Source organism: Acanthopagrus latus, chromosome 1, assembly GCF_904848185.1.
Source record: "Acanthopagrus latus isolate v.2019 chromosome 1, fAcaLat1.1, whole genome shotgun sequence".
Taxonomy (NCBI): Eukaryota; Metazoa; Chordata; class Actinopteri; order Spariformes; family Sparidae; genus Acanthopagrus; species Acanthopagrus latus.
Window position 1 is genome coordinate 16,724,460 of NC_051039.1, and position 13,504 is coordinate 16,737,963.

Below are 13,504 nucleotides of genomic sequence, written 5' to 3' on the forward strand. Positions count from 1 at the left end.
AAAAAAAAAAAAAAACAAACAGTTGTGGTTTGTGACTTAAGTCATTGCTCCCTGCCAAGAAATGGTCCCACCCACACATGTATAAAGACTTGCTGTATTTTCATTTGGTCGTCTGGAGTTTAGGAGTAAAACATAACAGATGTAAATTGGTGAGTTTTAAAGGGCCTAAGTAGGTCGATGTTTTACCTTCAGACAGAGCCAAGCTAGCTGTTTCATAATTTTCCTGTCTGCTTAGCAAACTGGCTGTTAGATGAGCTTTGAGGGGCCAGTTTTAGAACTGCTTGTCGCTGAAAACACTCATTCATTCATGCAAGTTTCTAAAAGCTGCGTGTCTGTTACATTTTAAAATGTGCAAAATGCAGAGACTATTTTGGTGGTGGGCACTATAAATAAACAAACTCTGCTGTACATGCAACTGAATTTCCAAACAAGTCGACAGCTACCCCAGAGCGCCAAAAGTCCCAGGTTCATTGTACTGTGTGGCAAGGTTTCTTGTTTCTTGTTCTCTTACCCATGTCATTTCATCTGATTTTCTGCTTACACACAGTAACCCTTGGGCTGTGTTAAAAAAAGGAATACTGTACAAATTGCACAGCAGCTTATTTTGTGTCTCAGGGCACCTCAGCATAGTTAATGTGGTCATGTCTGTGCTATCAAATTAGGTTGAAATATTCTGAAGTTCCCCTTTGAGCTCAGTCCTCCTACTAACACACTGTATCTCATTTCCCTCTGTAATATAACATAACATCTAGTTGTCTTGCTCAGACATGTATACTGTTATTGGTTTAAATCTACAAAGCAAGCCAGGCTGAGACTCACTGCTACTTAGTCCACAAGGGCCAAATGTTCATGTAAACAATGCTGCCTCCCACCTTCTGATGGAGTGCCACTTCCTGCTGTAAATCCTAGTGGTTGTAAATCCTAGAAAAAACACACACATAGACAAACACACTCTCTGTCTCCTGTAAGAGCTTTTATTGGCAGTTGAACGAGTGATGTCTGAGGCCTGGAAAGGAGGAGATACAGTCAGTATAGAAACATGACTATGGTGTACTTTTACATCCAAAAATAGACTTCAGTTAGCTTAACACGCAAGCACTGCTCACCAGATCATTCTCATCTCTGACAACTTCAAGCTTCTTCCATGTCGTAACTGAAAAACAGGAAATGGATCAGTCTTAATAAATAATTCAAAACCCTCCTCATTACTAAATCATTGACCTGCTGTCGTACGGAAGCGCAGTAGCTGCTCTTTCTCGGGCTGTTTTCAACAAGGACGTGTTGTAAAGAAGCTCATTCATTGTTTTCATGTGATCTTCCAGAGTTCATAAGGGTGGGGTGGGTGATTTGAGGACAGAGCGCTCATTTTCCTCACCATCACTGGCCGAAACATCCCTCGACACACGGGCCATCACGCGGCGAGCAGATCTCAGTTGAACACATGAAGTAGATCTAAGAGGGAGGCAGAAGTGGAGCAGGATTTGATGTGGAGTCCAGTCTCGGGAGTACGCAGTGTACTATGACAAACAGCTGCTGCTAATTGAGATTTGGCCAGAATCTGCAGTTTACAAAATGGCCTCTCCACATGTCCACATGTAATGAATGCTGACTTGAGAGATTTAGGGATACAGCTGTCAATGGTTTCTCCACTATGGTAAATCAGGGGGAAAAAAAATGATCCATCTAATTTGCACCGAGAAAATAGCGATATACTTTTACAAATTAACATGTGCCCTTTCACAAAAATGAAGACAGCCCAAACCAAAAAACGGTCTAGCACCAGCTGCCATGCTAAGATAATATTTCATTGACTCCCAAGGGGCAAATTCACAGGCCTCAAGGCAGACAGCTGCACATATTACTTTTTTTTTCTTGCTACAACATAAAAAACTCTTGGAGAAACCTGCTTAAAGCAATACATTTTGGATTATGGTATATGCTTATTTGCGTTCTTGCCAAATGTTAATGGAGAAGTTAGTCACAACTCTCACTTTTATATTACTAAATATGAAGCTAGTGCCTGAAGCCAAATAGTTTAGCTTAGCATAAAGACTGAAAACAAGGGGAAACAACTAGCCTGGCTCTTAGCAAAGGTAAAAGAATTCCCCTAAATGCACTTCATAATTCCTGAAAACCAAAACTTGTCATTTTTATTATTTATTTTTTGAATGAATTAGACAAGTAATATATAGCATGTTCAAAGTTGCCATGCTAAACTAAATTAGCTGTACGGATACATTTTGTAATTTCTATGCTTTTTGTATGTATTAAAGAAATGATATGCGACATGTTTATTGGTGAGATCTATAGATGCTGTTAGGCAGATTTTTTACCTTCAGATCGACCCAGGCTTGCAGTTTCCCCGTTTTTGTTCTGCTAAGCTAACTGCATGGCTACGGTTAGAAGCTACAGCATGGGTAGATTTATTAGAGTGGTACCAATCTAATAATTCAATATTTATTAACTATTGACATTAAAGCATATTCTGTATGCACCCCTCCCACCATATCTAGCTATTCCTTTAAATTTTGCCATAAATTATATTGCATGTCATGTCCTGATAATGAAAAGAGCACAATTAATATAGTAAGATGTCTATAATATCCTCCCACTAATATTGCGGATCCTTACCTCTTCGGTCGGGTCCTTGAACTCGCCATCAGGAAGGAACTGGAAGGTGCTGATGGTGAAACGGCGGGTTTGAGCCCGAGGAGTGGGCGGCTGGGGATTTAACACCACAGCCTGCTGCGGGGCTGGGTCATATGGGTTGGGACATCTGGGGAGTAACATTAAATTAGTCAACAATAAAAGCTGTCAGAAATATACTTTCCCTTCATTTTTAAGTTATCTCCACTCATTGAAAACCTTGTTCTTTTCCATTTATAAGACATGTTTTGCATCGTACCCATTGTAAAGCAGCAGCCACACAGCTTTTCCAGAGCGAGGGTAGGCCACACAGTAATGCACCAGAAGCACCAAACTGGGATCTGGGGTGTTGAGCAGCCGCACTTCCAGGTAGAGGGGTTTCCCAAGCAGCATCTGCAAGGGCTGGTGATATTGAGGGTAGTAGCTGGTGTACTGGGAGTCTGGGATGAGAGAAGGTGTGTTAGTGTGGTGTGAATAGAAGGAGGTTATGTCTTGAACTACATTTCATCCACATGAAGCTTCTCCTACTGTCGTATTTTAAGCAATCCTATGGAGCAGAAATACTGTATATGATTAGATTTATTATTTGATTATCATCAGTTAAATCCTTCTTGATTGGCAGGAAGTTGCACACATTATGCCAGTAGAGAGTCACTGCAGCACTTAATTATCATTTTCTAGTTATAAATAGGGGTTGTTGGAAATTAAATGCAGAGCATCTACCTTTGGCAATCCTGAGCTGGACTCCAAACACCCCCTGGGTATGAACAGGTCCAAGGGTGGGAGATTTCACCATGTAGCTCACACTCAGAACAGTGCTCGGCAGATACCTGCACTCCACCAACAACCTGAGAATGAAACAGGAAATATGGTGTTGGAGACCTATACAGTATGCTTTTGTTTTTGTTGTTAGTTAAAAAAAAAAAGCCCACTGTACACTACCTGCTGAGCACCAAACAACAGACAGAAAACAGTGGAACATTTAGCAGCTAAAGAGCCAAATATTTCCCTCAGGAGATGGTGCAGACCAAAAACAGAGCTACAAGAAGGTGAGTATTAGACTTATATTCATTAGGTCACTAAAAACACGACTCAAAATGAGTAACAGCATTGACTGAAACAAGTAGTTCAGCATTGGCTGAAACAGCAAATGTGTTTGCAAACACACATCAGCTACTCCCACTGGCCACAGATTTTAGAGCTTACCTGACATAAATCACATTTTTTGAAGTTCAGTCAAAAATAAAATCCTTCATCCATCTGAACTGGTGACTTTTACTTGGATAATAAAGAGCAACAAGCTCTGACCTGACAGGAGAATCCCTTGTTATGGTGCCATAGTTGAGGCTGAGTGCCTGAACCTTGTTGACAATCTCCACCATGTAGATCACCGCTTTCCCCACCATCTGTCAGCACAGAATCACATGTCAACTACTAATATGGATACCCTAACCCTAATATGGATACAGACAAATACAAATAAAATTTTAACTTTGTTGTTTATTCTGGTCTATCTATAGCAGCCAAGTCCTTTAACACTCATGTTTGGAAATGTTTCCATTCATTAAAGCTTACAACTCGGCGTGTCCCACACCCATCCATTGGGATCTTGAAAAAGGCGTAGTCAGTCGTCACTCTCTGAGGTTTGCAGGTGGAGTTACCAGCAGCCACAAGCAGTGAAGGGGAAAGAGGGGGCTCCGTGAGGGAGGTGGGCACGGAGAAGACGAAGTGGCGGTCAAGAGTGCACTCTAGAGGACCACACGCACACACAAAGAAACACATGTGATGTGTTTTGTGAAGGTCAGATGAACAAAAGGTCAGAAATATCAGGAGGCAATTGATAATGAGACCCAAGGTATCTTATACCCTTTTCACATTCTGTGTCACTGCCAGCTTGAATCATGGCATGCGGGTCCTGAATGTGCCTCCTCACACATCCAGCAGCTGCAGTGCTTACATTTCCGTTACCCAGAACAGTTCAACTGTACTCAACTAAGTGGCGTGAAAATGCCAGCGGGCGGCACAAACTGCAGCTCACCATCCATTGGGTAGTAGCAGGCAGGAGGTTGCTTGCTGAAGCAGCAGCCCATGGAGAGGCACTGTGGCTGGGATACAGAGCCGGGTCCGCAGGGGAGACGCTGTTCGCTGGGAAGGTTGCACTCTGAGGGACAGCACGACAAATGTCAGCTGCACAGTTAAAATAACCCTGAATGGCCTGGAGAAAACACCCTTTGGCAAACTGAAAAGCCTTTCAGAGGTGTAAACATAAAATCTATCTACCTTTTCCAGACCCTGGGACGAGAAGTGGACAGAATAACCGAGCCTCCCGTCTCCCATTTACCGCCATGTAGACGACAGTGATGATGTGCATTTTACCCTTTCAGAGAGAAATGTTTATACAACAGTTAATGGCAAAATCAAATGGTCAATTATACAAAAGGTCATGTGCTCAGTGTGAAATCTGAGTCAATACTTGCCTGCACACTCATGTGGCAGTTTGAGTGTAACTGGAGACTCAAATGGATTTTGCCATCTTTGCCTTTTCTTGCAGAATACCCACAGTGCTTCGGGGCATCCTGGAGGTTCATCTGGTTCCCTTTGATGTCTGAGAAAGTACATGTGGAAACATACAATAAGTTATTTTTGTGAAGACTTTAAATGGCACAATTATAGCTCTCAAGGCACAGAGTCTAAGCAGAGTCTAGCCCTGCCTATCTAACTGAAAGGCCAGCCGCCTTTGTGAAAAATTCTGACAAAACCACAAAGGCTTTTTTTTGGTAACCCAAGGCCAAAATCTGCCCATTATCATCAACTGCTTTGATATCCTTATTCTTTATGTGAACGTCTGAGTGTGTGCACTGACGGAGTGACACATTCAACATTTCTGCGTGATCAATTGATGGCTGTTGTTCATTAAGTAAACAACTGTGTGGTTGTATTCAAAGTTAAGTTATTTTAGGCTTACGTTACTGAAGTAAATGTGTGGGATATCAAACTCCAGAGGCTTACTTGATGACAGATTAGTTTAGAAAGCTGAAAATCACCACTGTGAAGAGTTTTTGAGTTGGATATCTGACAGGCACTCATCCAGATCCAATGACATCTTCTTACACAGTTTCACCCAGGGGTGGCAGTAAGAGGATGATAAGCTCACTGCTGAGCCTTCACTCTTAACTGCAGGGGTCTCACTTAGGAACCATCAATAAATAACTGAATGACACAAAATTAACATTATTTAAAACAGCTTTTTGCAGACTTTGATTAAAAAGTACCCCGGAGTAGACTCATGAAGCATCCCTATTTAGATTGCTAATTTGCAATTAATCCATTTATATAAATGTATGTTTATCTAAATTCTGGTTTTTTTTCCAGGTGACCCATCTGTATCTGTTCTCCGGTCACATTGTAAAACCTTCTTTCATCATTCATGTCTTTACTTTTTCCATTTCTTAACAAGAAAACTAGAGCCAAGAGAGTGAAATGTGCACACAGAAAAATCTGCGACCAAAATTTATTTTGTGCCAAAATAAATCGTCGTTTGTCACAATTTTTGTCTCATATTCTTGTTCCATCTGTCCAACCGTGACATTTTCACATGAACATTTGCTGAACAGCTTTGTATCACTGCAATGTTGGTAGTTTATGCAAATTACCAATTATAATGGAGCCTCCTACTCTTTAACCAGAAAAATCCACCACATGATGTAAAAGGCATCATCTGGAGGACTCTTGGGCTGCCGTTTCAACTACGGATTAGTATTTAGCATTTTGTCAGAGCGCATCCATGGACACAAAGACTATTAGTTGGAACGAGATCACCTCTCTCAGAATAGAAAATTACCCCCGCAAAAAACCCCACCTATTTTAGTGTATTGCTTGGATGTAACATGATATTGTTACTATCATATTGTTACTAGGTGGTTGCATTACTGTTTACCGTCATGACTTATTCTGAGCCAAAACAGAGCACCACCCATTTCATAGCATCTCATCTCATTGGCGGGAGTGTTAACTGGTCCAGTGAGGTGTAGAGGTTAGGTAGGTTTTATACCATTTGAACAACAGGAAACACCACCAGCTTTTTCCTCTATTCTATCATTTAGCAGGAATTTTTTTTAAAAAAGTGACAGACTTCTAGCACTTTATAGTGTGTGCACAAACTGCTGTTAGCTGCTTAGCTGCCATACAGGTTCTTCAGTCTTTTCCACCTTTGTTTATAAAAAAAACAAAAAACAAAAAAAAAGTCTTCCATTTCCCCATCCCTGTTCAAATGCACACCACAGCACCCCCCTGGAAAACATGTTAAAACTCAACTCATTCAGAGCTGATGGCAACCATATGCACCTGGTACATACTGTATACACTGACACACACACCTTTAACAAAAATTCCAGAGATGGGACCCGAGGGGAGCTCCACCGTCATCTGATCAGAGGAGCAAAGGACTTTAGGCTTCGGGACATCAGGCAGGATGGACTTTCCCATGGTGCTCCAAGGTGGGGTTGGGAACACTGGTGGGGTAACTGGTGCAGGCGTCATAGGGGTAGCTTGATGTGGGCACTGTAGATCCAGAGTCCTATACTGCGCTATGGAAAGGTCCCAAAACCTCAGAGGTAAAGAAACAGTTGTGGGAGTCTAAAACGAGAGAGAGGGAGGGGGCAGATCGATGAAGCCAGTTTGAACCCCTACGCATGGTTTTCGACTACTTTATGTAAAAATAGAGTTGAGCTCAACTCTCACACATAAAACACCAAGCTTGCCAGCTGAAGAACATGAACATTTCCAGTTACACAGATGCATGCAGAGCAAATGCTGCACACAGTCCATATGGGATTAATCGTAAAAAATGAGCTGATGACTGGGAAAAACTGCTCGCCTGCATTCTACATAACAGGAGGACTGATGTCATAAATCGCTGGAGTGACAACCCAAGTGGTAGAAACAGCTGGCGTCAGCAATCCAAGATCATTTTGTACTTTGTGGTGTCACAGTATTACATTGCATGTGGGCACTTTATAGATTGATTTAAATATCTCACGGCATACCAATATAAGTTGAAGTGAAAATCTCACCAAAAAGCAACCTAGGCTTTATTTGTGAATGTATATGAGTCAAACCTTTGTATAAAAGCATAATGACGATGAAAGAGGCACTTTAAGATTTACCGTAGTTTCGTTTGCAGGCAAACTCATTTCAATGGAGCGCTGGGGCACTCGTACGCTAGCATCAAAATCACTATTTTTACAACACCAAGAAGGCTCGACACAACATGAAACTTTGCTCGTAGTATCACCAGGGTCTCTTCACATGAACACAAGCATTGAGAACATTGTTTGTGTTTTTTTGAACTACTCACGTTATGGCAGACAAAAAGTGTCGATCCCCGAGTGCAACCTAACAGGAAGGAGAGTAATGGTGGAAAGCTCCTCAAGCCTTCCTGTTAGGTCGTACTCAGGGATCGGTGGTGTTATAAAAATAGCAAACATGTAAATATAAGGCCCAGGTTGAAAAATGCCCGAATGTCCCTTTAATGGTGTCTAAGAAACTGCATGCACTGTGATATATAGCCTTAGAATTTGAAAAGCTCTAAAAATGCCATTTCACGGGAGCTTTATATTAAAAAGTGAACATTTAATGAGCCTTTTCTAACTTCTAAGTTCACCCGGTCATCAGATAACTCAACAACATCAAAGAAACACAATCTCATCATGTCTTTAAAAACAGGCACATAATTAAAGTAAAACCAATTATATAAACGATGACACATCTGAGTGCTGTGGCGAGGCATTATGGAGGAACTCACCCGTGGCTCGCTGTGGCAGGCAGGCAGAGGAGATTGAAAGATTACTCCAGAGTCCTCAGCCTTCTGTAGCAGGTACCCACACAGTGGAGACACACTGGAGAGGAACAGCCATGTGTTGTCTGGGTCTGATGTTAGATACAGATATTGTTAGAACTTTTATATCCATAAAAAATATTTTGATTTTAGAAATGCTGGTATAAGCAGTTCCCTGAGAAAGCTACTAAAGTGTGGGTCCAGTGTAGGTGCTGATCTGAGACCAGCAACAGGATATAGAGATATAAAGTCAATACAGTTATTGCCTTAATTATGGAAGTGCAATTGACTAAGTCTTAAAATTGCAGACGCTCAAAACCACAAATTGTTACTTCATGGTAATGCTAGTGGAGAAGTCAGGGGGTCACCAAAGTTGGCAAGATAAATCATCTGCATGAATGTCTGAAACTCAGATGTTGACACAAACACTGACCTCTGACCTGGATGGAGTCTCTGTGAGCAAAAGGCAGGAAGACAACCATTCTCCCATTCAGACACCGAAGATGGGGGTTCTGTTTAGTGGGCTCAGTTGGGATAAACACGGTAGTGGGAGTTGCAGGAGTCGGGCCAGTGGTGATGAAAGGCTTTTTGGTCATAGGTGGCGGAGTCTGTGGATACTGGGGCACAGCGGGGTGGTAGGGTGGATGGCAATGTGGTGGGTATAGAGGATAGTAATAGGGAAAATATGGATAAGGGTAGTAGCCACAAATGTCTGGAGGGTGATGAGGGCAGGAGGATTGTGGAGCTGCTGGCTTCTGAAGTTCTTGAGGAATAGCTTGAGGGTTCTGTTTTGCTGACGGCAAAAATGTGGGCGACTGGAAATAAATGGGTTCTTGTGGGTAAAACTGGTCGAATGGGTAGCTGGGGTGTTTGGGAATCATCGGGTTGGGGGTAGGAGGGGAGGTGACAGTAGGGTGTGAGACAGGTGCGGGCTCAAGATCAGGTTTTGGGTAGGGAAAATGTCCATAATGGTAGTAAGAATCAGGTGGATAAAATTGCCCAACTGGGTACTGTGGAGCTACATGTTGTTTTGGTGGGCTGGGAGGGAGCGGAGCAGGTGCTTGGGTGACTGGTGCTGCTGTGGGTGCAGGATGGTAAGGTATCTGATAATACTGTGGTTGATAAGGACTTGCTGGATGTTTGGCTGGAGGAGCAGCAGTAGTAGTGGGTGTTTCAGTAGCAGGGATTGGAGCTGGAGTCACTGCAGGGTAGTAGAATGGGTAATAGGCACCAAATTGATACTGAGAAGGTCCAACAGGTAATTTTGAAACTAGATAGGGAGAAGTATCATGCTCTGGGCTAAGATTTGGGAAGGATGGAGCTTGTGTCACCACATCCTCCATAGGAGGATGGTAAGGAAGCTGCTGCAGCTGCTGCTGCTGCTGCTGCTGCTGCTGCTGCTGCTGCTGCTGCTGCTGCTGCTGCGATCCAGGAGGACTGCCAGGAGTGGGTCTGGGAGGATGTGCTGGTTGTGGGCCAGGAAGGTAAACCTGTGGAAGCTGGGGGTACTGGAATCCAGGATATGGGTAGTGGGGAAGTTGAGTAATCTGCTCCTGGGTTGGAGGTTCAGGAGGGAGAGGGAAGGTGGGTGCAGAGATAACAGGATCTGGGATGTAGGGAAACTGGGGGTCACCAGGAGAAGAGTGAGGATTGGCTGGACAGGAGAGGATGTATTGGTGATCGTCAATCACAAGCTGGAGATGAAGACCATCCTAGAAAAAAAGCATCACAAGATATTGCTGATGGAAACCAGCAGTTCACAATAACAATATATTCATTTTAATCAACTTACTTGATGAGTGATACAAGGAGCACTGGTGGGGCTGAAAAAAGTGAGCTCCCCAGGATCAGAGGGGACACGGTGTGCACAGTCTTCAAATACAAAAGGACGCCAACCTCCGTTCACTGTAAATCAACATTGTACACATGTTTCAAGCTAGGCTATTAGTTTTATGACAATTCAGGGGCGTTAATAACCTTTTTTTGGGGGGGTTCATCCCATAGTCTAAAAAGCATACACATTTCTAGACTGATTAGAGCATCTTCAGGACTCAGTAGAATTAACTTTGACCACTTTCAGTGCAATTAAATAGAAGATCTGTATATTTCCACCAGAGTTTTATTCCTGTCACTGCAGATGTCTAGACCTTCCTGTTGGGAAATAAAACAGTAACTTCAACTGTATAACAGTACTAAATACATCGAAAGAGTTAAGAGTTAAGTAAAATATTTGTTGTGGAAACTTGAAAGCACTGCTCTACTAAAAAAAAAAAAAAAACAACAAAAAAACTTACACAAAAGATCATAAAACTATGAACTGCATGTACCACATTAATTTAGTTAAATATGATTTAAAAGGTTCTATTTATATTTTACATTTGTGAGCATCCTGAAACTCCTCTGGAAATCAAAACATTTTAAACTATCTATGCTAATAGACTTGCCTGTTTTACCTCCACACTGTATCCGATTACATGTATTTCTTTTCAGGAAATGTCCTCAAATATTAATTAGAAAATGTTGGATCATATCTCAAAGTGTGACCATTTTATTTCCTAAATTCTATTTCAAAGCCTTCTCTGTGCTGCCAGGAACAATATTCTGGTGGAAATATACTTACCATACTATACTAAAATATATTCACACTGAAATACACCTAGCTACTGAAGATAATGAATGCCCAAGAAACCTGAATAGATGACCTCATGTCAAATTTTAATTAAAACATTCTTCAGATAAATATAAAATGTATTATGGACAAATCAACTAAGTGGAGCCTACAGTACAGTTTACCGACACAGGTAAAAAAACAAAAAAAAACAACCACCATTTAATTTGTTGTAATCAAAAATCAATATCCAAAAAAAATGAATAATACCTATGACTCCCAGCATCGCTATATCCTGCTCCTGACCCTTGATCTGTACCACCATGCCCATGGTGGAGCAGAAGACTGAGGGGGAGTATGACGGCGCAGGAGTGGCCATCTTCACCGGACAGGCGAGCTTCAGTGGGCTGCCCCACCACAACATGGGCAGCACATAGCTGCCGTTCTGACAGAGGGATAAAGAAGAGGCTGATGAGCACAGGACACAGAAATAACTGCTGGTGGAAACACAGTAAGGCTGCTGCTCGTACCTCCTGTGTGATGTAACAGGCATCATATGACACCATCATCTGCAGGTCGCTCCTTGACGTCGTCACGGTGTAACCACAGTATGAAGGCAAGTGGAACAGGGAGATGGGAGAGGCTCCCTCTGTAAAAAAAACATGATGTTGATTACTTAATAAATCCACAGAAATCAAATAACAAAGTTGTTAACCAAATAATGGTTTCAGCCAGGTCGTGGTTTCAAGGCCAACGACTCCTTAGCAGGTAGAGAGTTGGTGCATGGCATAGTTTAGCATATTTAGGTGAGCTCGCCCAAGTATCACTGGCTTGTATTCACTAGCCTCTACATTGTGAGGGTTGGTGTATTTCTAATAAAAAAGCAGATTTCTTGTGCTCTTGGGAATAATGATGGGCATTTTAGAAAGACGGAAATGGAAAATGAAAACAGGAGTTACTTTCCTCTCTGGTTTATGTATAAAAAAGGTCACTAGCACACTACAGGTTTCTACCACAAAACATTGAGTTTTATGTCAGTTCTGCTGCAGTCATTTTGTCCAGCTTAAAATAAAGTGCAACACAGGCTCAAGCATGGTAAACCTTTCAAAATATGCATTACTTCTACAGTACAGGTGCACTTTATGCATTGTTCTCGCAAGAAATGCAGTCATCTTCTGCCACCAGATGTCATTCACACACTTGTCAGCCAGTAAAACTACATTCAAATAGCACCAGTGCCACTGTCATAAAAGAATACCACATGTCTTACCTCTGTCCACTAACAGGTGTGCGAGTGCTTCTCCTGAGGTAGTTAAGGTCATGACGTTATCATCACACTGCACCAAAGGCCTCATGGCCAGCCACTCAGAGGATTGTGAGCTGGAGTCAAATGATGGTCCCAACACCTTGCCCTGGACTCCATCAAAATCTGAATGATATAAAAGAAGAAAAAAAAACATCAAGCAAATAAAGATGAACGTCTAAACTCCTTCATGAGTCGTTTTAACCTGTGGAATCTGCTTGATATCCATCCACGGGGTCTTGAGAGGAGCTCTCCGGTTGTCTGCTGATGTGACCACTGGTCCAGAACAGGCTGTTGAGCGCCAACTTGCTGTCACTATCACCAGGAGAGGCGACAGACTCAAGCCGAGGTTCAGCGAGACCCGGCCAGTTGGATTTGCTCAGATATGGGCCCCGGATGACTTTTTCAACCAAGCGCCAGTTTCCCTGCTGGACGTCGGTGTCGTGTTTAATCCGCTCCCACCTGGAAGCGTTTGAGTCCTGAACCTGGTGAGAGGTGAGACCCTCCTTCTCCTCCTGCCGCTGCCCTAAACTTACTGAACGGCAGACTCGAAACGTGAGCAAATGAGCTGTTACTACAAATAAAAAGAAAGATATTTCACTTCTCTGTTTGCAAGACATCGCCGGAGTGTTGATGCTGTTTGCTTTCACGCGCGTAGAGGCGTCACCTGAGCACGAGGGGGCTCAATTAAGAGTCATCAAGAGAGGACCAATCAGAGACTGCAGGCTGCTCTGGAACGGAAATGTGATCTGAATTCTTAAGTAGCCTAAGTGTTTTGGTTCAAACAATTATTATTTCATTTTAAAGGTGCAACATGCAAGAGTTTTTACACCATGCCAATTACAAGTGGTGGAGGGATGACGTATTTTTGTAGGCCAACTTGAAAGTTAGCCGAAATACAGCAACACACTGGTTCTCTTGACAAAAAGCCTATATATCACATATAAAATCCCATATAAAAACCTCATCACGATCTGTCATATAGTCCCTCTCTCTCACACTTCTGAGTCAAATGCACCAGCATGCACTAGTAGATACAGCAGTAGCAGCTTGTGCTGTACCACATTTGTCAAAAGGGTCTGTGAAAATCAACAAAAAAGTTAAAGCTCCT

The 13,504-nt window shown here is 42.4% G+C and overlaps 1 protein-coding gene across 3 annotated transcripts; it reads right to left on the reverse strand.

The window, feature by feature from the left end:
• Nucleotides 1-952: 952 nt before the first annotated feature.
• On the reverse strand, nt 953-13,113 carry LOC119027879. Of its 3 annotated transcripts, none has more exons than XM_037113403.1 (20): nt 12,599-13,113; nt 12,361-12,519; nt 11,621-11,739; nt 11,361-11,535; nt 10,275-10,387; nt 9,890-10,194; nt 8,916-9,850; nt 8,450-8,574; nt 7,023-7,281; nt 5,124-5,251; nt 4,927-5,023; nt 4,685-4,807; nt 4,222-4,394; nt 3,955-4,052; nt 3,370-3,494; nt 2,906-3,086; nt 2,632-2,776; nt 1,376-1,452; nt 1,107-1,153; nt 953-1,006 (listed from the first exon to the last, which is right to left on the reverse strand). In XM_037113403.1, the coding sequence occupies exons 1-18, from the start codon at nt 13,011-13,013 to the stop codon at nt 1,378-1,380; spliced, it is 3,750 nt and encodes a 1,249-aa protein (XP_036969298.1). In that variant the 5' UTR covers nt 13,014-13,113; the 3' UTR covers nt 953-1,006; nt 1,107-1,153; nt 1,376-1,377. The 3 variants fall into 3 exon arrangements, with proteins under 3 accessions (XP_036969298.1, XP_036969297.1, XP_036969292.1); XM_037113402.1 differs by having other exon boundaries at nt 9,887-10,194; XM_037113397.1 differs by having other exon boundaries at nt 8,916-10,194.
• Between the last annotated feature and the right edge of the window lie 391 nt (nt 13,114-13,504).